The sequence below is a fragment of the Symphalangus syndactylus genome, chromosome 14 (genome assembly GCF_028878055.3).
Source record: "Symphalangus syndactylus isolate Jambi chromosome 14, NHGRI_mSymSyn1-v2.1_pri, whole genome shotgun sequence".
In the NCBI taxonomy this organism is placed as follows: domain Eukaryota; kingdom Metazoa; phylum Chordata; class Mammalia; order Primates; family Hylobatidae; genus Symphalangus; species Symphalangus syndactylus.
The window spans coordinates 77,165,699-77,191,136 of record NC_072436.2 but is presented as its reverse complement, the minus strand read 5'-3'; the positions used below and the strand labels follow the sequence as shown (position 1 = coordinate 77,191,136).

Here is a 25,438-nt window from a genome sequence, read left to right as displayed (position 1 = left end):
GAAGTGGAAACCAGAGCAGCTATCCTACTCTAGAAAGATGATATGGGGTCTTAGGCGAAAATGAGAATGGTATACATACTACCACTAGCATGACAACCATTTTCAAAAGTGTAACTTGCCTCTATTTTCTGTCTTTGACATCTATAAATACTATATAAATTGCTCCAAATGTGCCATTGTTAGACAACCCCCTATAGTGAGAGTATAAAAGAAAACTTAGGATGGCCACTGTTTACAGTTAATTAAGCTTAATCCTGTAATATTTCCAGTTTTTCTGAAATCCAGAAATGTTGAAGAATAATGAGCAGAATACCAACTTATGTGATACTCTCATATACCTTAATAATTAATAATATGACTATATAAATCAAAATCTCTACCTTATAATCCAAGGCTGAGAGTTTTTCCAGTCTTTTGTTTACATCAGAAGAATCCATCTTCTTGGTAAACTGAATAAAACATAGTTTGTTTTGTGCCAAAAATGATAAGATGATAAAACTGTCTGTGAGAAGAGCTAAAACACATAATTAGATAATATCAAGTTAGAATAAAATAATGAATATTTTTCCACTGATGTTACAAAAATCTATTTTCAAACATACATATTAATTGAAATCACTAAAGTCTCTTGAATATCATTATAGCATTTTATAAAAATATTAAAGATATTAGGAATAAACAATAATTGTCAATCTAATCATGTGTGATTTTTTTTTCCTGTGACTATTTCAATATACACTGATATTTGAGGACCACCACCGGATGAGATGTATTTAGAACCAGGGCTATAAAGGTATTTTAAAAAAACTATTTCACACCTGAATGTAGAGATGAAAACATTCCATTTTATTTGTGCTAAGAGTTTAATCCTACGTTTATATGATAGAAACCATCTGAGGATAAAGTGGATTTATTAGGGGATACTGATCAGTGTTCTCTACCAGTCTCTTTATTTAAAAAATTTTCATCAATGAATCTTCTTTTAGGGGTATACAAGCTGGATGAAATAAAGCATATTATGACCAATATGTACATTACATAAATATTTAATAATGAAAATTAGCACAATATTACTACAGCTTTGTCACTAAAGCACACAAGTAGGTAAATAACAAATATTTGTGGATTATATAAAGGGCTATTAATGTTACATAAAATTATTGATAAAAACATGTTACAGGAATTTGAGAAATGTTTTGCATTGTTCCTAGCATAAAGAAATTATTAAATGTTTTATATATTTTCCTTTACTTTCACACCCCTGACTATACAAACAGTGACCAACAGTGGATCTACACAATTACAGGAGAATCTGGAGAACTGCCAAGAAATCACATTGTTACCATGTTCCCATGAGAGTGTATTATTTTGGGTACAAATAAAAGAAATACGTGAAAAAGGGTAACTCAGAGACACGAATTGTGCTGAAAGTCTCCTTTTAATTCTCATTGAGGAGCATCAATATAACAAAATCATCACAGCCAGTATTTTATTTGGAGTACCAACGAAGGGGTCAATGATTAGACATATGAAAATGGAACCTCTTCTACAGGGAAGCTTCCTCAGCACCTTACTTCTGTAAGGAAGGGGAAACGGCATGCTTACAATCCTACCCCCAGCTTATTACTATCAGTAATGTTGCTAATTATGGCCATCCTGCAGAGTTCTTTTCTTCAAGATGATGTGATTATGTCTGATTTATTCAGACTTAGCTAGTGAGAGAACACAGCAGACACAAGATGTCTTTATTCTCACCTCTGTCCTTTCCACTAGGACATACTTCCTTCAATTACTAAATTTAAGATACTGACCATTTTCAATCTTTCATTAAAATACAATGTTTCTCAACCTTTTTACCTTGAATAAAAGAATATAATCTTTAAAAATTCAGGAGTCAGCACAGTATAGTGAAAGGAAAATGGGCTTCGCAGCCAGAACCTGTATTCAAATCTTAGCTCAGTCACTTTCTAGCTATATGACTCTGGACATGTTCCTTAGTAGCTCAGCTTCAGTTTCCTTATGTGTAAAAATGGAAATAACTATACTTTATACAATTGTTTTCTTGTATTAAATAGGTAGGTTAGGAACCCAGCATATAGAGCCTTTTGGTTCAATAAATGTCAGTATCCTTCCTATTCAATAACTGGCTTAATATCTTTTTCTTATGTGGTTTGTACCAATTACAGACTGATTGTGATGTCACTTAATAGGACCTGATTGTCCAGTATATTAGGCATTGATCTTTACTATTTAGAAAATATAGCCCAAAATCTCTCAAAAGTTAGTATTCATAAGACTTTAGTAACAAAGAATCTTCCTATGAGAGCCAAAGCATCAATTGTTTACTGGTGGTTGTGTTGATATATTTGTGTTATTTATTCAAAGTTCATTTGGAAATGAAATATATATTTGAAGTACCAGTTATAGAGAACTAATTTTGAAAGAATGAAAACAAAACCCTATTTTGAAAAAATGTTCACTTCTTTTAAGGAAAAAGTAAAAAACAACTCAGAATATAAGCTTAACACTTGACAAGAAGAAAAAAACTTTGATATTAAATATTAGTAGAAACTTGTATTGGTCCCAGGGGGTGTAAGTACGCTATTACAAGCAATTACTTGTTGTGTTTGCAAGTCCCCAGTGGTAATAATTAGTCTACCTGTTGACACACTATTTCTCCTGCCCCACTGTTAATGTAGGCAATTGATTTGCACATGGGGCTAATTACCATCACTGATGGTGTCTGAGATGAGCTTCCCCACCAGGCTTCTGTCAATCATCACTTTCTCCAGCTGTGGCCCAGAAAGGCTTAGAGACACCAGCACACCTGAACCAAAGAGGAGCTAAAACCAGGTAAGGGGGGGAGAGGGGGAGGAAGACATGCTGTGATTCAGAATCTTTAAAAAACCTCTCTCCAAATATACAACTTATACAGATATTTTACACATGCATCTACACTATGAAATTATAAAGAATTTTCTTCACTGAAAAACAATTACTGACATTGTGAGTGAAAAGAGAAAGGTGGCTAAAGGATGCAACGCAATAAATGCATTGATTAAAGCTACATGCAGAAACCTAATTTAAGCCATGTTTATTAGAAATCTAATCTTCTAAATACTTAGAAAGCACACATGCAGAAATAACTGCGTTGTTTTGGATTCACAAAATGTAATGTATTCTATTGTTTTGAAAAATTACTATTATAAACTAAAACATTTCTTGAGGTTTGAATAGTCATTGCTACACATTAAATATAGAAGAGATGCCACTATTACAATATAAACAGCTAATGTTATGCATTTATTTGGAAGTTAAACACTACTGACTTCTAAAAATAAAGATCTTGTCAGTCTACAATTTGAAAATACACATAAATCAAGGCAATTAAGTAAAATGTTAAATGTTTAAAATCATAAACAAATAACACGTATCAGAAACAATTTCACAAGGAGAGATAAAGGAATATAGTAGAGCATCCAGGCTTTATCAATATCAGTGTTCACAAAACCACTCAATAAAAGATGATTGGATATCACCATTATAATTTTATACTGCTCCTTTCCATTTGTGGCAGCATAATTCATTCATCTCCAAATGTTTAAAACTTCTGAAAGGACTATGCATATGCGTATGCTTGTTATCTATGAGATTATGAAATATCAACATTGGAAGAAATTGTTTCACCTTCAAGGCAACAGACTCAAAGCTGATGAATCATGGAATAACATATGGTATAAGAAGAAAAAAAACCAATTGTCAGTAAACTAATCACAAACATGCTAGCCAAATTCAAAGACAACTTTGATTTTAAACAAAACAGGGGAATCCCCCACCCACCTAGGCATCATGTCCCAGCTAGAGAGGATGATTCTGTGTTGAGACATATTTGGACATGTGTGAAAGATAAGCAGCATGAGGGACCAGGGTAATATAAAGACAGACCACCATTCCTCACTGCTTAACAGATTCCAGGCACATGATTCAGAAAAGAAACTGAAGAGTCGCTTTGCATTTACTGTCAGAACTCTTGTCCTAGTCACCAGAAAGCTTACCTTTATTTGACTTAACAGATTATTCCATTTTGCGTTAATACCTCTACAGGGGCAGAGAGTTGGGGGTAGAGTACTTAATCATCTTTATGGGTTTTGGAGACTACTAAGAGAAGGCACATTTGTTTCAAGAAATTTAAAATGCTTCACAAATTAATCTCTACTGAATTACACCCAGCCCTACCACATACCTTAATGGCAAATGGTGATATTTCCCTTTTGAAGAATCCCCCCATAGCAACACAGCATGTGATCTTAACTCCTCAAATTCTTCTCAGACAGGCAATTTTAGGGACATCTTTTATATCTACTTCTCCCCTTCCTCCTTTATTCAAAACATCTCTAAAATCTACCCTTTTCTATTTATTTTTATCTACTAAAGCTTTACACCTATACTCTTAAGCACTTCTTTTCCTAATTACTCATTGACTACCAGCTCCTTTTGGATGTTGGCTTGGCCACATTTATCTTTGTAGTGCCAGGAATACAGTAGGTGCTCAACAAACGTTTGGAGAAAGAATCACAACTAACTCAATGGAACATCAGATAATTTGCAGTTACAAAAAAAAAAAAAAACTTGGTCTAATTTTCGTTTTCATATGACATGGATGTTCCTTCTGCAGCATCCCTTCAAGCATCTAGCCCATGCTTAAATACTGCCAGTGATCAGGAGCTCACTACTTCACAGGAAAACTATTCCACCATGGGTCAGTTGTAATCAATTTAACGATCCTTCATTCATTTTTTTAATTCACCAAAAACTGAATGTTCATTATCTGCCAAGCACTAAATTAAATTTAAGGGCTCAAAAAGAAATCAAATATAATTCTTAAAGTAGGTTAAAAAAAGTAGGTTAATAGAAAGAGGTCGAAATCAAAGCAAATAACTAATAAAGTACTGTTACCAGTTTACCAGACCTATTATAGACGTACATACTGGGTAGACTCAGAGGACTGAGAAGGAGGTGGTGACTCTTGAGATTGTGGCTAAGGATACAACTGACTCCCTACAACTTCAACAGTTGCCCCAATTATTCTTCAGTAGCACCCACCTCAAATATTCAAGGATAATAACACAGTGGTTAAGAGCACAGACTCTGAAATCATAATAAAATCAATATTGGCTACTTGTTACTTACTAGCTGTGTGACACTGACAGTGTAATTTAACCTCTCTGTCCCTTCATTTCCTCACCTGAAAATAAACATGATAGTATCTACTTCATAGGATGAGGATTAAATAACTTTTTTACAAAAAACATTTAGAATAATGCCTGGCACACAGTGTTTGCAATTATTATTATTATTCAACCATTAATTGTAGGATGCTGTCCATAGTCTCCAAATCACTGCTCCTGCCTCCAGGCATAGATTAGTTATTTAACCAATGTATGCATGCTCTTGGCTCCATGACACTCACCCCTTTGAATCCATATCAAATAACAAATATCCTCACTACATTGTTAACCAACTCTGAGCACATTTGTCTTTTTAAAAACCTTGTAACCCAGGTTGGACTCAATGTTAGATGTGCGACACTCACGTGAGTTATAATTAGTAAAAAATGCAATCTTTTGTTGCCTTTCCCATTTGCTATGATTTCACAAGGATATTATCTCCAAAATATTTGCAAGTTCCTTCAGAACTCTGGAATTTAATTTTTCCAAGTGTCTAATTTCTTTTACCTTGTTTTCTGTTCTCACCACTGCTCTCATGAAATAACTCTCATACCCTAACAAAAACTGCTTTTTCTATGTATAAGCGTTTGTTATAAAATTCTTTTAAAAACCCACTTTTATGAGATGAAAAAGGAAAGTACAGCCTGTGAGAGTAAGTAAATGAGGGAACTGATGCCAGAAAAGATTCAGAGGGGTGAGTGCCATGGAGCCAAAAGCATGCATACATTGGTTAGATAACTGATCTATGCAAGGAGGCAGGAGCAGTGATTTGGAGACTATGGATCCTGCCAAGTGAGGTTGGACATTCCTTCAGAATCCTTTTCAAAGAATAGGTACAGCCACTTTTTCACAAATTCACTCATTTACCCCAAAATATATATATTTAGTATATCATATGAGCCAGGCACTGTTCCAAGTGCTGAGAATGCAGCAATGAACAAAACAGACAATGCCCTTGCCCTCCCTGGCCTCATGGAGCCTGCATTCAAGTGTGGACACAGATAATAAAACAAACAGTTTTAATATAATGTACAATAGCAATAAGAACTATAGAGCAAATTTAGGAGGGTGCTACTTTAAGCAAGATGGCTAATAAAGAAATAAGCCTTTCTGAGGAAATAACATTTGAATATAGACTCAAATGAAGTAAAAGAACAAGCCACATAAATATCTGGAGAAAAGGAGTTCGAGACAGAGAGAAGAGCTAATGCAAAAACTCTGAGGTGGGAATGTGCCTAGGCTGATTGAAGAAAGCTAGGCCAGTGTGGCTGGAGGGGAGTGAGTGAAAGGGATATTCATAGAGGATGAAGTCAGAGAGGCAGTCAAGGGCCAGGTTAGGTTAGACCTTGTTGATGAGAAGTCACTGAGTTTTAAGCAGCACAGAAGTATAATATAATTTATGTTTTAAAGCAGGGGGTCAGGCAAGAGTGAAGCAAGGAGACCATCATGAGCCTATTGCAGTGGTTGAAGTGAGAGATGATGGCTTGGGACTAGAATGGTAATGCTGAAGGAAATGATAAGTGGGCAGACTTGAAATATATTTTAAAAAGTATCTACTAGCACTTGCTGAAAAATTGAATGTGGCATATGAGAGAAAGACTCAAAGATTTTTGGCCTGAGCAACAGTTTACTGTGATTGGGAATGCTAGAAGAAAAGCAAATTTAGATTATGGAGAAACAAGAGTTTGATTTTGACACGTTAAGTTTAAAGTATTTATGGACATACCAGTGGAGAGGTCTAGTACATAATCAGAAATGAGTCTGAACTTCATGGGGGACTACAGATGTATATCTGGGAGTCATCAACAATACAAAGGTAGTATTTAAAGCCATGGTACTGGACATGCTCTCCTTTCAAAAATGAGTGGAAAGACAGAAAGAGATCTAAGGTCTGAGCTCTGCGACATTCTGACCCAAAAGATCAGTTTAACCCTCTTATTGAACCTGAGTTTGGATACTTGAAAGATCAAGTATATCCACCATTTCATATTTCCAAATGTCCTATGGACTAGAGGCATCCTTGACACCAGATTTTGGAATAAGAAGGTATAAATCAATTAATAAGCTAATTAACGCATTTTTATAAAACAGCCTATGGGGAAGCATAGAGTTGCCAAGTACTGGTGCCAAAGATACTCCTGAATATTGTAAAGGAGATAACTAGAGTTAGAAAAATATAGTCAAAGAAAGAATATTCCAGTCCAGACAGGAAAGTGCTATTCTCATCTCTGCCTGTTTCCCCAAAGTCGTTAGTCCTTAAGACCTCCAAAATGGAAAGGTTCTATGCAAGATTTGGTAGGACAAAAAGGAAAAAGAGCACCAAGACAGTGTCCTATTCCATTGCAGGGGGTTGGAGGGAGGATTCTGGTAGCTCAGAAAATAAAAAAGAGCAGGCAAGGTGGTAAAGGGAGGCATCTCTGAAGCAGATCTGAACTGAAAAGTCCCGCAGGATGAACCAACGAGAAGGCCAGTGGGATCTCCCAACACTGTCCCAATTTGAATGTTGTTTAAATGTTGTGCAGGAGATAACTGAGGCAAATAGAAACCGAAACTCTTCTTTTTCTTTGACACCCCACCAGACAAAAAGTACCTTCCTTATTATTCCTGCTCTGACCATGTCTCTTTATGTTGCCTTTCTCATTTGCTCCTTTTCATTTTCTTCAAATAAGCTCATACTGGAAAGGTAAGCTTTCTCTTTAAGAAACTCAGAAATGATTTTCACAATCCCCAGATGGCTCTTCAAATTGGCTTCTCTTAAACTTCAAGTCTACAGTACTTAGATTGAGGATTAAATTGGAAGTGAAATGGTACTTTGAGGAGAATGAGAAAATTTTATCAGATGACATCATTAATTGAAACAAAACAAAAATAACATCTGAGTTTTGTTCATTCAGTAGGTTAAAAAAAAAAAAAAACATGTGAGTGCCTCCTACATGTCAGGAGACAAAAGTGAATATAGTTAAGGATTAAAAAAAATTAGTTGATTTACTACAGAGAATTGACTTAAGGAGAAAAAACAAAAGAACAAGAAATAAACAGGTATTTTTCTGGATAGAGAAGTGAGGTTCCTCACTGGGGTCTCCCAGTGGGATTTCCCAAAGATTTGTACAGTGTTATTCAATATATGGAATACATACGTACCTAGAAATCTGCCTGCAAAGTCTATTTCAATTTAATAAACCTAATTTTCTCACTTATTCTCATTATAAAACAAATGATGCCATATTTCAATCCTTAATGTAACTTTAAAATCCTGCTAATTATATTTGCTTAAAAGAAAAGTGACCATTCCTAGAAAGTATTTATAAACATGGTCAAATTTGGTAGGACAAAAAAGAAAAAGAGCACCAAGATAGTGTCCTATTCCATTGCAAGGGGTTGGAGGGAGGTTTCTGGTAGCTCAGAAAATAAAAAAGAGCAGGCAAGGTGGTAAAGGGAGGCATCTCAAAATAAAACAAGGTCCGATTTTGTATTTGTCAGTAGTTTTAAAGATCTAAAGAGTTAAAAGCAGTGGTGAGAAGTAAAGAGAAAGGCAAATCAGATAACACTTTTTTTGTATAATATTTTATAATTTACAGAAGACTTTTATATGCACCATAATGCATGTAAAATGCCAGTATAACTGATACAAAATAAGTATGCAAGTTTTAAAAACAATAGTAATAAGGTTAATCTCATGCTCATACTAATTCCCAATCAGAAAGGTAAAGCAATTAATCAAAGGTCTCATAATTAGTGGGAAAGTAGAGACCAAGACAGGTCTATTAATGACAAATCCTAAATACTCCTTCACTACTGTTTAGGAACTCTCACTTCTTAGTTGACTTCCATGCAATATCCCATATGATTTTTTTCTCTCTCCATCTCTTTACTTCATTCAAACCAGTCTCCCTCTAAACCAGCGGTCCCCAACGCCCAAGCCACTGACCAGTACCCATTTGTGGCCTGATAGGAACCGGGCCACACAGCAGGAAGTAAGCGGTGAGCAGGCAAGCATTACCTCCTGAGCTGTACCCCCTGTCAGATCAGCTGCAGCATTACATTCTCATAGGAGGTAAACCCTATTGAGAACTGTGCATGTGTTCTCAACTGGGGATGATTTTGGCCACCAGGAGACATGACATCTGGCAACGTCTGGAGACACTGCGGCTGTCACCACCTTTATATATTAGCCATCTTCACAGAGCCTCTCTTTAAAAGAGTGCTTGTAAATGAGTTGCTGTGGAAGCAAAGATGTTTTCCATGTCCTCATTAGGCAGATTTGGAAACTTCTCAAATTTTAATCAATCCTTTTCTCACATAAAGAAAGGGTAATGTGATAAGCTATCCTCTCTCATGTATGACAGCCTGGTCAGATATCTCAAATGGAGTGGTGGGCAGTGCACAGTCCAGATCAGCAGTCCACAGGAAACCCACCCTGTGTGTCTCTAACCACGTTCAGGGCTATCACTTTGATGACTAATGCTACTTTTCAAGATTGAAAGTGCCCACAGTAAGTAATCGAGCTACCTTAGCTCGAAAGAAATATCTTGTTAGAACACCTCCTTGCCTTTGTTCTCATTCTCTGCTCACCAATCAGCCTTCTTATCTATACTTCAGTCTCTTGAATAACTCATCCATGAGGTTATGCCCCAAGGAAATGAGCAATGTCTATGATGCCAAATATATCTCACATAGTAAATTAATAAATTGCCATTCCAGTTAATAAATCAGTAACCTCTGAATTTGGCTATTGTTGATGTTGTTAGTTCAAGAAAATAAATGGAGATAACATAAAAGATGGATAAGTTTAATCAGAAATTTTTTTCCCAACTGCATGATACCTTGTTGAAGGTGGGGGGAGGCATTTTTAAAAGTTACAGACCTACACAAGTAGCATCATTCCGTTTTACTAGGAAAAAAACAAGAGTAGTATGGGTATATATACGCATAAAGAAATTGTAGAAACACAAGAAAATATCCGAAAAATAAAACCAAAGCTGTTGATAGCAGGCATCTCACAGATAAAATTGGAACCCAGAGGGCACAAACTTCAACTTCTTGCCTTATAAAATTTTTAAAAATTGATATTAGGGATGATTTTTTTTAAAACTTTTGTGTGTTATTCAGTATTTTTCTATAAAAATTTTCAAAACAAGGAAATGCTTAAAATATCTGACCACAAATATATTTCTTATTTTATGGTTTTAAAGAGATGCTAGAAATGTGTTTCTCAAAAGTCAGAATGCTGAAAATGCAGTTATTTGATCCTCACTAAAAGGATCAAATAAGAAACTGAAATGAGTCACTCATCTCTGCTATTCAACTTATTAAAAAATTTTAAGACCATTTTGTTCTTATTACATTGCCTTGATTACTCATCTATGTCCAATTTCCATATTTACTAAAAAGATTGCCATTAATAATTGTAAAGTATGGTATATCCAAATTATGGATTACTATGTATCTAGTAAAAATAGGGAGGTAGATATAGATCATTGACAGATGTGTCATATATTGTTATGTAAAGAAAGAGAAAAATATGTATAGAGTGATTCCATTATTTTTAAATATGTATATACATACACATACACAGATGAGTGTTTGAAAAAAGATATAAGCCAAATTGCTGAACACAGTTACTACTGGAGAAGGGAATGAGTTTGGGGTAGGTATATAGTTTTTACTATATATCTATTTGTATGCTATGCCATTTTATGATTACCAGAAATCATTTTATTATTTTAAATTTAGAAACATTAAAAGAGGGAATAAAGATCTCCACTAACTCTCTTTTCAGTTCATTTGGTATGAGATCGCTCTTTTTAATCTCTTACCTTTAGCTAACAAACTTCAAATTCATCAGTAAATTCTGCTGATACTCTTTGTTCCATTTATCTCAGATCTACCACTTTTAATATACTTCCTTGTCCATTCTCTTTTACTAGGACCACACTCAATGGTTGCCCTTTACAACTTCCAGTTCTCCTCCATAATCCATACTAATGTAGCGTAAATGAAAAAAGAATAAATGAAAAAAGACCATTTCTCAAAGCAGAGTCCATGAAATAATAATCTTTGAATAATGTTTCAAAAAAGTAAGCTTGGCAACTTTTCATATAATAGGCCCCTCTCAAAGACTTAGAACCATGCTACCTGAGTTAATTTAAATACACACACACACACACACACACACACACACATCTTTAATATGCAATGAGATATGCTTCCTAATTTATCAGCATAGAGTATTATGGTGAGTTTAAGCACAGCAGAAATCTCTTAGGGTGAGTTTGTTAAATTGTTACCATTATGTTTTGTCTAGTTAGAAATATGAAACCCCAAAATCTTTGAGAATAAAAATGATCACTGAAACTAAATGTTGTATATATACTCAATGGAATACTATTCGGCCTTAAAAAAGGGAAATTCTGTCATTTGTGACAACATGGATGAACCTGTGGGACATTATGCTAAGGGAAATAAGCTAGGCACAGAAAGACAAATACTGCATGATCTCACTTATATGTGGAATCTAAAAAAGTAAAACTCATAGCACTAGAGAGTATGACGGTAGTTACCATGCTAGGGGTAGGGGAAATGGGGAGATACCAGTCAAAATTGAAATTGAGGCAATAATTAATAGCTTGCCAACCAAAAACAGTCCAGGACCACATGGATTCACAGCCGAATTCTACCAGAGATACAAGGAGCAGCTAGTACCATTCCTTCAGAAACTATTCCAATCAATAGAAAAAGAGGGAATCCTCCCTAACTCATTTTATGAGGCCAGCATCATCCTGATACCAAAGCCTGGCAGAGACACAACAAAAAAACAGAATTTTAGACCAATATCCCTGATGAACATCGATGCAAAAATCCTCAATAAAATACTGGCTAACCGAATCCAGCAGCACATCAAAAAGCTTATACACCATGATCAAGTGGGCTTCATCCCTGGGATGCAAGGCTGGTTCAACATATGCAAATCAATAAACGTAATCCAGCATATAAACTGAACCAAAGACAAAAACCATATGATTATCTCAATAGATGCAGAAAAGGCCTTTGACAAAATTCAACAACACTTCATGCTAAAAACTCTCAATAAATTAGGTATTGATGGGATGTCTCTCAAAGTAATAAGAGCTATCTATGACAAACCCACAGCCAATATCATACTGAATGGGCAAAAACTGGAAGCATTCCCTTTGAAAATGGGCACAAGACAGGGATGCCCTCTCTCACCACTCCTATTCAACATAGTGTTGGAAGTTCTGGCCAGGGCAGTCAGGCAGGAGAAGGAAATAAAGGGCATTCAATTAGGAAAAGAGGAAGTCAAATTGTCCCTGTTTGCAGATGACATGATTGTATATCTAGAAAACCCCATCGTCTCAGCCTAAAATTTCCTTAAGCTGATAAGCAACTTCAGCAAAGTCTCAGGATACAAAATCAATGTGCAAAAATCACAAGCATTCTTACACACCAATAACAGACAAACAGAGAGCCAAATCATGAGTGAACTCCCATTCACAATTGCTTCAAAGAGAATAAAATACCTAGGAATCCAACTTACAAGGGACGTGAAGGACCTCTTCAAGGAGAACTACAAACCACTGCTCAATGAAATAAAAGAGGATACAAACAAATGGAAGAACGTTCCATACTCATGGGTAGGAAGAATCAATATTGTGAAAGTGGCCACACTGCCAAGGTAATTTATAGATTCAATGCCATCCCCATCAAGCTACCATTGACTTTCTTCACAGGATTGGAAAAAACTACTTTAAAGTTCATATGGAACCAAAAAGAGCCTGCATTGCCAAATCCATCCTAAACCATAAGAACAAAGCTGGAGGCATCATGCTACCTGACTTCAAACTACACTACAAGGCTACAGCAACCAAAACAGCATGGTACTGGTACCAAAACAGAGATATAGACCAATGCAACAGAACAGAGCCCTCAGAAATAATGCCGCATATCTACAGCCAACTGATCTTTGACAAACCTGACAAAAACAAGAAATGGGGAAAGGATTCCCTATTTAATAAATGGTGCTGGGAAAACTGGCTAGCCATATGTAGAAAGCTGAAACTAGATCCCTTCCTTACACCTATACGAAAATTAATTCAAGATGGATTAAAGACTTAAATGTTAGACCTGAAACCATAAAAACCTTAGAAGAAAACCTAGGCAATACCATTCAGGACATAGGCATGGGCAAGGACTTCATGTCTAAAACACCAAAAGCAATGGCAACAAAAGCCAAAATTGACAAATGGGATCTAATTAAACTAAAGAGCTTCTGCACAGCAAAAGAAACTACTATTAGAGTGAACAGGCAACCTACAGAATGGGAGAAAATTTTTGCAATCTACTCATCAGACAAAGGGCTAATATCCAGCATCTACAATGAACTCAAACAAATTTACAAGAATAAAACAAACAACCCCATCAAAAAGTGGCCGAAGGATATGAACAGACACTTCTCAAAAGAAGACATTTATGCAGCCAAAAAACACATGAAAAAATGCTCCTCATCACTGGCCATCAGAGAAATGCAAATCAAAACCACAATGAGATACCATCTCACACCAGTTAGAATGGCGATCATTAAAAAGTCAGGAAACAACAGGTGCTGGAGAGGATGTGGAGAAATAGGAACACTTTTACACTGTTGGTGGGACTATAAACTAGTTCAACCATTGTGGAAGACAGTGTGGCGATTCCTCAGGGATCTAGAACTAGACATACCATTTGATCCAGCCATCCCAATACTGGGTATATACCCAGAGGAATATAAATCATGCTGCTATAAAAACACATGCACACATATGTTTATTGCAGCACTATTCACAATAGGAAAGACTTGGAACCAAGCCAAATGTCCAACAATGATAGACTGGATTAAGAAAATGTGGCATATATACACCATGGAATACTATGCAGCCATAAAAAAGGATGAGTTCATGTCCTTTGTAGGGACATGGATGAAGCTGGAAACCATCATTCTCAGCAAACTATCGCAAGGACAAAAAACCAAACACTGCATGTTCTCACTCATAGGTGGGAATTGAACAATGAGAACACTTGGACACAGGGTGGGGAACGGAACATCACACACTGGGGCCTGTTGTGGGGTGGGGGGATGGGGGAGGGATAGCATTAGGATATATACCTAATGTAAATGATGAGTTAATGGGTGCAGCACACCAACATGGCACATGTATACATATGTAACAAACCTGCACGTTGTACACATGTACCCTAGAACTTAAAGTATAATAAAAATGTATATATATTAAAAAAAAGAAAGAAAATGTGGCACATATACACCATGGAATACTATGCAGCCATAAAAAAGGAGGAGTTCATGTCCTTTCCAGGGACATGGATGAAGCTGGAAACCATCATTCTCAGAAAACTATCACAAGAATGGAAAACCAAACACCACATGTTCTCACTCATAAGTGGGAGATGAACAATGAACATATGGACACAGGGTGGGCAATATCCCACACTGAGCCCTGTTGCGGGGTGGGGGACTGAGGGAGGGATAGCATTGGGAGAAATACCTAATGTAAATGATGAGTTGATGGGTGCAGCAAACCAACATGGCACAGGTATATCTGTGTAACAAACCTGCACGTTGTACACATGTACCCCAGAACTTAAAGTATAATAATAAAAAAATTTAAAAATAAAGAATGAGCAAAGTCTCTGATAACCTAGGATACCATAAAGCAACCAAATACAGGAGTTATCAGTATTCCTCAAGGTGTGGAGACAATGAGAAAGTTCAAAAACTTACTTAAAATAATAGATGAAAACTTCCCAAGTCTAGCAAGAGATTTAGACATCCAGACAGTGGCGATCCAGTGACCCCAATCAGATTCAATGCAAAAAGGTCTTCTCCACAGCACATTATAGGCAAACTGTCTAAAGTCATTAACGAAGAGAAAATTCTAAAAACAGCAACAGAAAATAATCTAGTCATAAAGGAGTCCCTATCAGACTAACAGCAAACTTCTCAGCAGAAACCTCACGGGCCAGGAGAGAATGAAAAAATATAGTCAAATTGCTGAAAGAAAAACAACACCACCCAAAGATACTATCAAAATTACCCTTCATAAATGAGAAAGAAATACTTTCCCAGACAAGCAAATGCTGAAGCAATTCATCACTACTAGACCTGCCTTACAAGAAAGGCTCAAGGGAGTCCTAAACCTGGAAGTGAAAGAATGATAATTCCCATCATCAAAACACATGAAAATATAAAAATCACTGGTAATACAAATACACAAATGAGAATGAGGAAAGACTCAAATGGTACCACCACAGAAAAACAGCAATCCACAAAGACAGTCAGTAAGGAAAAAAACAAAGGAACAAAGACTATACAAAGCAACCCAAAGGCAATTAACAATATTACAGGAACAAAACCTCACATACCAGCAATAAACCTGAATGTAAACAGATTAGATTCTCCACTTAAAAAGATATAGACTGTTTGAACAGATTTTTAAAAACCGTGATCCAACAATATTCTGCCTATAAGAAATGTACTTTACTTGTAAAGATACACACACACACACACACACACACACACAAAGTAAAGGGATGGAAAAAGATATTCCACGCAAATGGAAAACAAAACACACCAGGAGTAGTTACATTTATATCAGATAAAACAGACTTTAATTCAAAAACAGTAAAAAAATAAAAATAAAAACAAAGGTCATTATACAATGATAAAGGGATCAATCGAGCAAGAGGATATAACAATTCTAAATATATATGCAACCAACACTAGTGCACCCAGATTCATAAAGCAAATATTGCCAGATCTAAAGAAAGAGACAGACTCCAACACAATAATAGTAGGAGGCCTCAACAGTTCACTCTCAGCATTAGCCAGATCATCTAGACAGAAAACCAACAAAGAAATATTGGACTTAAACCAGACTTTAGACCAAACCTAACAGACATTTACAGAACATTTTATCCAAAATCTGCAGAATACACATTCTTCTCACCAGTACATGGAACAGTCTCCAGGATTAGACATGTTAGGCCACAAAAAAAGTCTCAACAAAATTTTAAAAATGGAAATCATATCACATATCTTCTCAGACAGTGAAATAAAATGAGGAATCACTACCAAGAGAAACACTAAAGAGCATACAAATACATGGAAATTAAATAACATACTCCTAAACAACCATTGGATCAATAAAGAAATTAAGATGGAAATTGAAAAATATATCAAAATAAATGCAAATGGAGGCAAGGCGAGGTGGCTCACGCTGTAATCTCAGCACTTTGGGAGGGCAAGGCAGGTAGATCACTTGAGGTCAGGAATTCAAGACCAGCCTGACCAACATGGTGAAACCCCATCTCATCTCTACTAAAAATACAAAAATTAGCCAGGCATGGTGGTGCATGCTTGTAATCTCAGCCACTTGGGAGGCTGAGATGGGAGGATCACTTGAACCCGGGAGGCAGTGGTTGCAGTGAGCCAAGATTGTGCCACTGCACTCCAGCCTGGGCAACAGAGTGAGTGAGATTCTGTCTAAAATAAATAAATAATAAATAAATAAGTGCAAATGGAAACACAATATACCCAAACCTGTGCTGTGTTTTTGGGACACAGTGAAAGCAGTGCTAAGAGGGAAACTTGTAGCAATAAACACCTGCATCAAAAAAAAAAACAGAAAGATTTCAAATAAACAATCTAATGGTAGACCTCAAGGAACAAGAAAAGCAAGAACAAATCAAACCCCAAATTAGCAGAAAGAATAATAAAGATCAGAGCAAAACTAAACAAAATAGACTAAAAAAAATTATAAAGGATAAATGAAATGAAAAGTTGGTTCTCCAGGCCAGGCGTGGTGGCTCACTCTTGTAATCCCAGCACTTTGGGAGGCTGAGGCAGGCGAATTACTCGATGCGAGGAGTTTAAGACCAGCCTGGGCAACGTGGCAAAACCCTGTCTGTACTACAAATACAAAAACTTGCCGAGCTTGGTGGCACATGCCTGTAATCCCAGCTAGTAGGGAGGCTGAGGCATGAGAATAACTTAAACCTGGGAGGTGGAGGTTGCAGTGAGCCGAGGTTGCTCCACTGCACTCCAGCCTGGGTGACAGAGTAAGACTCTATCTCAAAAAAAAAAAGAAAGAAAAGTTGGTTCTTCAAAAAGACAAACAAAATGGATAAACTACTTGCTACAATAACCAAGAACAAAAGAGAAGACCCAAATAAAATCATAAGTGAAAAAGGAAACATTACAACTGATGCCACAGAAATATAAAATATCATCAGGGACTAATAGGTACAATTACATGCTAACAAACTAAAAAATCTAGAGGAAATGGATAAATTGCTGAATGCATACAACCCTGAATCAGGAAGAAATAGAAAACCTGAGCATACCAATAACAAGACTGAGTCAGTATAAAAAGTCTCTCTACAAAGAAAAGCCAAGAACCAGATGGATTCCCTGCAGAATTCTACCACATGTATAAAGAAGAACTAAACCTCCTCAAACTATTGAAGAGGAATGAATTCACCCTAACTCATTCTATAAGTCCAGCATTACCATGATACCAAAACCAGACAAGGATACAACAAAAAAGTAAAACTGCAGGCCAATATCCCTAAATAAAAATAGATGCAAAAATCATCAACTAAATACTAACAAACCAAATCTAACAGCACATCAAATGATAATATATCATGATCAAGAAGAATGTAACCCAGGGGTGCAACGATGGTCCAACACATGCACATCAATAAGCATGATACATCACATCAACAGAATGAAAGACAAAAATTATATGATCATCTCAAAAGATGCAGAAAATGCATGTAATAAAATTCAACACTCCTTCATGATAAAAACTCTCAACAAACTAGGCATAGAAAGACCATCCATCATACTGAATAAGGAAAGGTTGAAAGCTTTTACTCTAAAAACTGGAATACGGTGGTTCACACCTGTAACCCAGCACTTTGGGAGGCCAAGGCAGGCAGATCATGAGGTCAAGAGATCAAGACCATCTTGGCCAACATGGTGAAACCCCATCTCTACTAAAAATACAAAAATTAGCTGGGTGTGGTGGTGTGCACCTGTAGTCCCAGCTGCTTGGGAGGCTGAGGCAAGAGAATTGCTTGAACCCAGGAGGCCAAGGTTGCAGTAAGCCGAGATCACACCACCACACTCCAGCCTGGTGACAGTGTGAGACTCCGTCTCAAAAAAAAAAAAAAAAAAAACTGGAATAAGACAAGAATGCCCACTTTCACCATTCCTAATCGACATAGTACTACAAGTCCTAGACAGAGCAGTCAGGCAAGAAAAAAAAAAATTAAGGCATTCGAATTGGAAAACAGAATTTCAAACTGTCCCTCTTTGCAGATGACATGATTTTATATCTAGAAAAACCAAAAGACTCCACTAGAAAACTCTTAGAACTGATAAGCAAATTCAGTTGCAGGATACAAAAATCAACATATAAAAATCAGTAGTACACTGATCAGCATACATGTAAAAATCAGTATACAACAATAATGAACTAGACAAGAAAGAAATCAAGAAGACAATCTCATTTACAGTAACTACAAAAAATAAAATACTTAGGAATAAATTTAACCAATTTAGTGAAAGATCTCTACAAGAAAAACTATAAAACAGTGACAAAAGAAATTGAAGAGGACACAAACAAGTGAAAAGAAAACACCATGCTCATGGATTAAAAAAAATTAACATAGTTAAAATGACCATACTACCCAAAGCAATCTACAGTTTGAATATAATACCAATGCCACTTTTCACAGACATAGAAAAAATAATCCTAAAATTTGTATGGAACCAAAAAAGAACCCAAATAGCCAAAGCAATCCTGACCAAAAAGAACAAAGCTGGAGGCATCACACTACATGACTTCAAAACATATTACAAGGATATAGAAACCAAAACAGCATGATATTCATATAACAACAGACACATAGATCAATGGAACAGACTAGAGACACAGAGCTAAATCCACATATTTACAGCCAACTGATCTTCTCCATAGCCCTCAAAAACATACACTGGGGAAAGAAACCCTCTTCAATAAATGATAACCACTTATTCTTCTATATGTAGAAGAATGAAACTGGACCCCTATCTCTCACAATATACAGAAGTCAACTCAAGATGGATTAAACTCAAAAGTATAAAACCACCAGAAATAGTAGTAGTTCTAGAGAAAACTCTTCAGGACATTGGTTTAGGCAAAGATTTTATGGCTAAGACCTCAAAAGCACAGGCAACAAAAACAAAAATAGACAAATGAGAGTATATTAAATTTAAATGCTTCTACACAGCAAAAGAAACAATCAACAGAGTAAAGAAACAACCTCTTGTATGGGAGAAAATGTTTACAAATTACTCATCCAATAGGGGACTAATATCCAACATATACAAGGAATTCAGACATCTCAACAGTTAAAAAAAAACTCATTTAAAAAAATGAGCAAAGTACATGAATAGATATTTCTCAAAAGACACACGTATAGACAACAGGTATATGACTAACACCACAATGTGATTTCATCTCACCCCTGTTAGAATGGCTATTATTTAAAAGACAAAAAATAACATGCTGGCAAGAAAGCAAAGGGAACTCTTATATACTGTTGGTTGGAATGTAAATTAGTACAACCACTATGGAAAATAGTATGGAGATTTATCAAAAACCAAAAGGAGGCCTGGCATGGTGGCTCACGCCTATAATCCCAGCACTTTGGGAGGCTGAGGCAGGTGGATCACTGGAGGTCAGGAGTTTGAGAACAGCTTGGCCAACATGGTTGAAACCCTGTGTCTACTAAAAATGTAAAAAAATTAGCCAGAAGTGGTGGCAAGTGCCTGTAGTCCCAGCTACTCAGGAGGCTGAGGCAAGAGAATGGCTTGAACTTGGGAGGGGGAGATTGCAGTGAGGTGAGATTGTGCCACTGTACTCCAGCCTGAGCAACAGAGTGAGATTCTGTCTCAAAAAAGAAGAAAAACAAAACAAAAAGAGATCTACCATACAATCCAGAAATCCTACTACTTGGTATCTATCCAAAGGAAAGAAATATATTTATATCAAAAGGATATCTGCACTCACATGTTTATCACAGCACTATTCATAACAGCAAAGACATGGAATCAATCTAAGTGCCCATCAACAGATCAATGAATAAAGAAAATGTGGTGTATATAACCAATGGAATATTATTCAGCCATAAAAAAGAATGAAATCATCCATTTTGTAGCAACATGGATGGAACTGGAGGTCAGTATGTTAAATGAAATAAGCTGGGCACAGAAAGACAGGTACTACATGTTCTTACTCATATATGGTAGCTAAAAGCTTGACCTCATGGACATAGAGAATAGAAGCACAGATACCAAAGACTGGGAATTGGAGGTAGGGGGAGAGAGTTCGGTTATGGGTCCAAACATACAGTTAGATAGAAGAAATAAGTTATAATGTTTGATAGCAGACTAGGATGACTATACTTAGCAACAATATTACGTATATTTCAAAATAATTAGAAGAGAGAACTTGAAGTAATACCAACATGTAAAAATACTACCCACTGAAGTTAGCAGACACCCCAATTACTCACACTTGATCGTTACACATTATTTGCATGTAAACACTCACATGTACCCCACAAATATATAAATTATATATCAATAAAAGGGAAAAAAAAAAAACAAAAATACATGAAAATAAACTAAGTCTCTCTTTTTTTTTTGAAACGGAGTCTTGCTTCATCTAGGCTCACTGCAAGCTCCGCCTCCCGGATTCACGCCATTCTCCTGCCTCAGCCTCCTGAGTTGCTGGGACTACAGGCGCCTGCCACCATGCCTGGCTAATTTTTTGTATTTTTAGTAGAGGCAGGGTTTCACCATGTTAGCCAGGATGGTCTTCATCTCCCGACCTTGTGATTCGCCCACCTCAGCCTCCCGAAGTGCTGGGATTACAGGCGTGAGCCACCACGCCCAGCCACTAAGTCTCTTATAAGCAGAAAAAAAGGAAATACATGATGTTCTAAAACCACAAAATAAAGGATCAAGCTTCTCTGGGAATGCTTCCTTGAGGAAGAGACAACTGATAGTCTGGGATCTAAGGTTAAGAATGTGTTACTTCCATGAAAGGGGAAGCAAAGGGCATTTTAGGCAGACCTAGGAATGGTTTGTGCAAAGGCCAGGTAGCAAGAGATAGTATGTAGAATATAAGGGATTGACAGAAGCATGGTGATATAGTTTGGATATTTGTCCCCACCCAAATCTCATGTTGAAATGTAATCCCCAGTGTTGGAGGTATTTGGGTCACAGAGGCAGATTCCTCATGGTTTGGTGTTATCCTGGCAATAGTGAGAGAGTGTTCACTAAATTTAGTTGTTTAAATGTGTAGCACCTCCCATCCCTACTCTCTCTTGCTCTGGCTCCTGCCATGTGAGATGCTGGCTTCCCCCTTTGCCTTCCACCATGATTGAAAGCTCCCTGAGGCTTTACCAGAAGCCAAGCAGATGCCAGCAACATGCTTCTTGTACAGCCTGCATAACCACAAGCCAATTAAACCTCTTTTCTTTATAAACTATCCAGTCTCAAGTATTTCTTTATAGCAATGCAAGAACGGCCTAATAACCTGGTGTAGCTTGGCCAATGAGATTAAAAAAGAGTGTAGTAAGGGATGAAATTTAAAATGCAGGTAGACTGGCACCAGTTCTGTTGATGTTGTAATTTTTAAAATTCAAATTATTGATTCATTTTGGAATATATAATACATTCATGTAGCTCCAAAAGAACACAATAGCAGATTATACCAAGGTGTACCATTAAAAGTCTTCTTCTCATCCTTGTATCCCCTTACCCATGTTTCTCTATCCATTTTAATCAGTTTCCAGTTTCCCACCTGTCCTTCAAAGTTGTAGAAGGGTTTTAAGCAGAGGAGTAACAAATTTGTTTTTTAAAAAGTTCAACCATTGTGGAAGACAATGTGGCGATTCCTCAAGGATCTAGAACTAGAAATACCATTTGATCCAGCCATCCCATTACTGGGTATATACCCAAAGGATTATAAATCATGCTGCTATAAAGACAAATGCACACGTATGTTTACTGCGGCACTATTCACAATAGCAAAGACTTGGAACCAACCCAAATGTCCATCAATGACAGACTGGATTAAGAAAATGTGGCACATATACATCGTGGAATACTATGCAGCCATAAAAAAGGATGAGTTCATGTCCTTTGTAGGGACATGGATGAAGCTGGAAACCATCATTCTGGGCAAACTATCACAAGGACAGAAAACCAAACACCACATGTTCTCACTCATAAGTGGCAACTGAACAATGAGAACACTTGAACACAGGGTGGGGAACATCACACACTGGGGCGTGTCGTGGGGTCGGGGGAGAGGGGACGGATAGCATTAGGAGATATACCTAATGTAAATGACAAGCTAATGGGTGCAGCATACCAACATGGCACATATAATACATATGTAACAAACCTGCATGTTGTGCACATGTACCCTAGAACTTAACGTATAATAAAAAATAAATAAATAATTAAATAAAAAATCATTCTGACTACTATGTGGAGAGCAGACTAGTAGGGGCACACAGGGAATAGACAGAGTGGTTAGGAAGTTTTGAAGTAGTCTAGAGAGAGAAGAAGTGAGGAGGTTCTGGCTAAAAATATGCAGAAAGGGATGGAGAACCTCTGGCAGAGGTGAGAGAAATTTAGAAACTAAAATCAACAAGAACCAGAGATTAGTTGGATATGGGGGGAAAGAAGGAGTTGGATAAAGAAGAGGATAATTCCGAAGATAAATAGCTGACTTCCAGGTTTCTGGTTTCTATAAAATGATGGAAGTCAGGGCCATTCCTTGAGATTGGGAATGGTGGAAGAGGACCAAAGAGGGGTCTCTGAGTTTCCATGAGGAACCATGGAAGCTGTGGTTATAAATTTGATAATCTAGAAGTTCAGAATGGAGAGCAGATGGTTCAGAATTGGGCCTTGAGGAATTCCAACATTCAAAGACAGGGGAAAGGAACATGGAACTGAAAAAGAAATAGAGAGAACACTGAAAGAACCAAAAAAAAAAAAAAATTTCAAGAACAAGGGGTACTCAGTAACGTTAACTGCTACTGTGTATTTAAGATGATAAGTTTTTTTTGACATCTACTAGATCTAGTGATATGGAGGTTTTCTACAACCTTAGTGGAAGATTTTGCAGTGTAATAATCAGGAAAAAAGCATGATTAAAGTTGGTGAATGCTGAGTAAGCAAGAAGGAAATGGAAACTCTAAATACAGACAATTTTGTTGAGAAATTTGATTTTGAAGAAGGATACGATATGATGGTACCTGGAGGAGAATGTGGTACTGACCAAGAGTTGGGTTCATTTGTTTAAATGGAGAAGAGTTGAGCCTGTTTAAAAGCTCACTGGGAATATCAAGGGCCCTCCAGTAGTCAAAATAATTTTGAAAACGAAGAACAAAGTTGGAGGACTTGCATTTCCTGATTTCAAAATATATTACAAAACTAATCAAAAACAGTGTGGTTCTGGCATAAAAACAGACACATAAACCAGTGGAACAGAAAAGAGATCCCAAGAATAAATCCTCATATAAATGGTCAAATGATCTTCCACAAGGGTGCCAAGACTATTCGATGGGGAGAAAGAACAATCTCTTCAATAAATGATGTTGAGAAAACTGGATATTCATATGCAAAAGAACGAAGTTGAACCTTACCTTACCTAGTATACAAAAATTAACTCAAAATGGATTAAAGACAGAAATGTAGAGAGAGAACCCTGGAAAAGCAAAGTATCATGGACCCAATCTATAAAACTTCCAGAAGAAAACAGAGGAAAAGCTTCATGACATTGGGGTGGACTTCATGATTTCTTGCATATGACACCAAAAGCACACACTACAAAAGCAAAAATAGACAAATGAGACATCAAACTTAAAAACCTTTAGGTATCAAAGGACACAATCAACAAAATGAAAAGGTAACCTACAGAATGGGAGAAAATATTTGCAAAACATATGAAAGAGTTAATCCTCAAAATACATTTTAAAACTCCTACAATTCAACAACAAAAAAATCAGATAATCCGACTTAACAATGGGCAAAGGACTTAAATAGACATTTCTACAAAGATGATATACAAACACCCAACAAGCACATGAAAAGATACTCAACATTACTAATCGTTAGATAAATGCAAATCAAAATCACAATGAAATACTACTTCATAGCTTGATAGTAGAATGACTACTACCACAAAAACAAACAACAACAAAGCAGAAAAGATCTAGTGTTAGCAAAGATGTGGAGAAATTAGAATCCTCATGCACTGCTTGGTGAGATTGTAAAATGGTGCAACTACTATGAAAATCAGTATGGTGTTTCCTCAAAAAATTAAAAATAGAACTAGTGTATGATCTAGTGATCTCAATTCTGGGTATACATCCAAAAGAATTGAAAGCGGGGTCTTGAAGAGATATTTGCACACCCATATTCATAGATGCACTATTCACAAACTCTAAGAGGTGGTAGCAACCCAGATGTCCACTTATGGATGAATGGAGAAAAAAAATGTAGATATCCATACATTGGAATATTATTCAGCCTGAAAAAAAGAAGGAAATCGCTGGTGGGGCCAAGATGGCCGAATAGGAACAGCTCCGGTCTCCAGCTCCCAGCCCCAGCGACACAGAAGACTGGTGATTTCTGCATTTCTGCTTGAGGTACCTGTTTCATCTCACTAGGGAGTGCCAAACAGTGGGTGCAGGACAGTCGGTGAAGCGCACTGTGCACCAGCCAAAGCAGGGCAAGGCACTGCCTCACTCGGGAAGCGCAAGGGGTCAGGGAGTTCCCTTTCCTAGTCAAAGAAAGGGGTAACAGACGGCACCTGGAAAATCGGGTCAGTCCCACCCTCATACTGCGCTTTCCCAACGGGCCTGGAAAACGGCACACTAGGAGATTGTATCCCGCACCTGGCTCGGAGGGTCCTAAGCCCACGGAGTCTCCCTGATTGCTAGCACAGCAGTCTGAGATCCAGCTACAAGGCGGCAGCGAGGCTGGGGGAGGGGCGCCCGCCATTGCCCAGGCTTGCTTAGGTAAACAAAGCAGCCAGGAAGCTCGAACTGGGTGGAGCCCACCACAG

The 25,438-nt window shown here is 37.0% G+C and overlaps 1 protein-coding gene across 7 annotated transcripts in view; it reads right to left on the bottom strand.

Annotated features, from left to right (window-relative positions):
* WDPCP (WD repeat containing planar cell polarity effector) overlaps window positions 1-25,438 on the bottom strand; it is a 515,554-nt gene that overhangs the window by 354,666 nt on the left and 135,450 nt on the right. For 6 of the 7 annotated variants that reach the window (XM_055241570.2, XM_063617935.1, XM_063617936.1 and 3 more), the window contains exons 7-8: window positions 2,729-2,843; window positions 381-514 (exon numbers count right to left, since the gene is read on the bottom strand). In XM_055241570.2, coding sequence (XP_055097545.1) covers window positions 381-514; window positions 2,729-2,843 — 249 coding nt within the window. Of the gene's footprint in view, window positions 1-380; window positions 515-818; window positions 965-2,728; window positions 2,844-25,438 lie in introns of those variants that run through there. The other variant, XM_055241573.2, reaches the window with a different exon arrangement.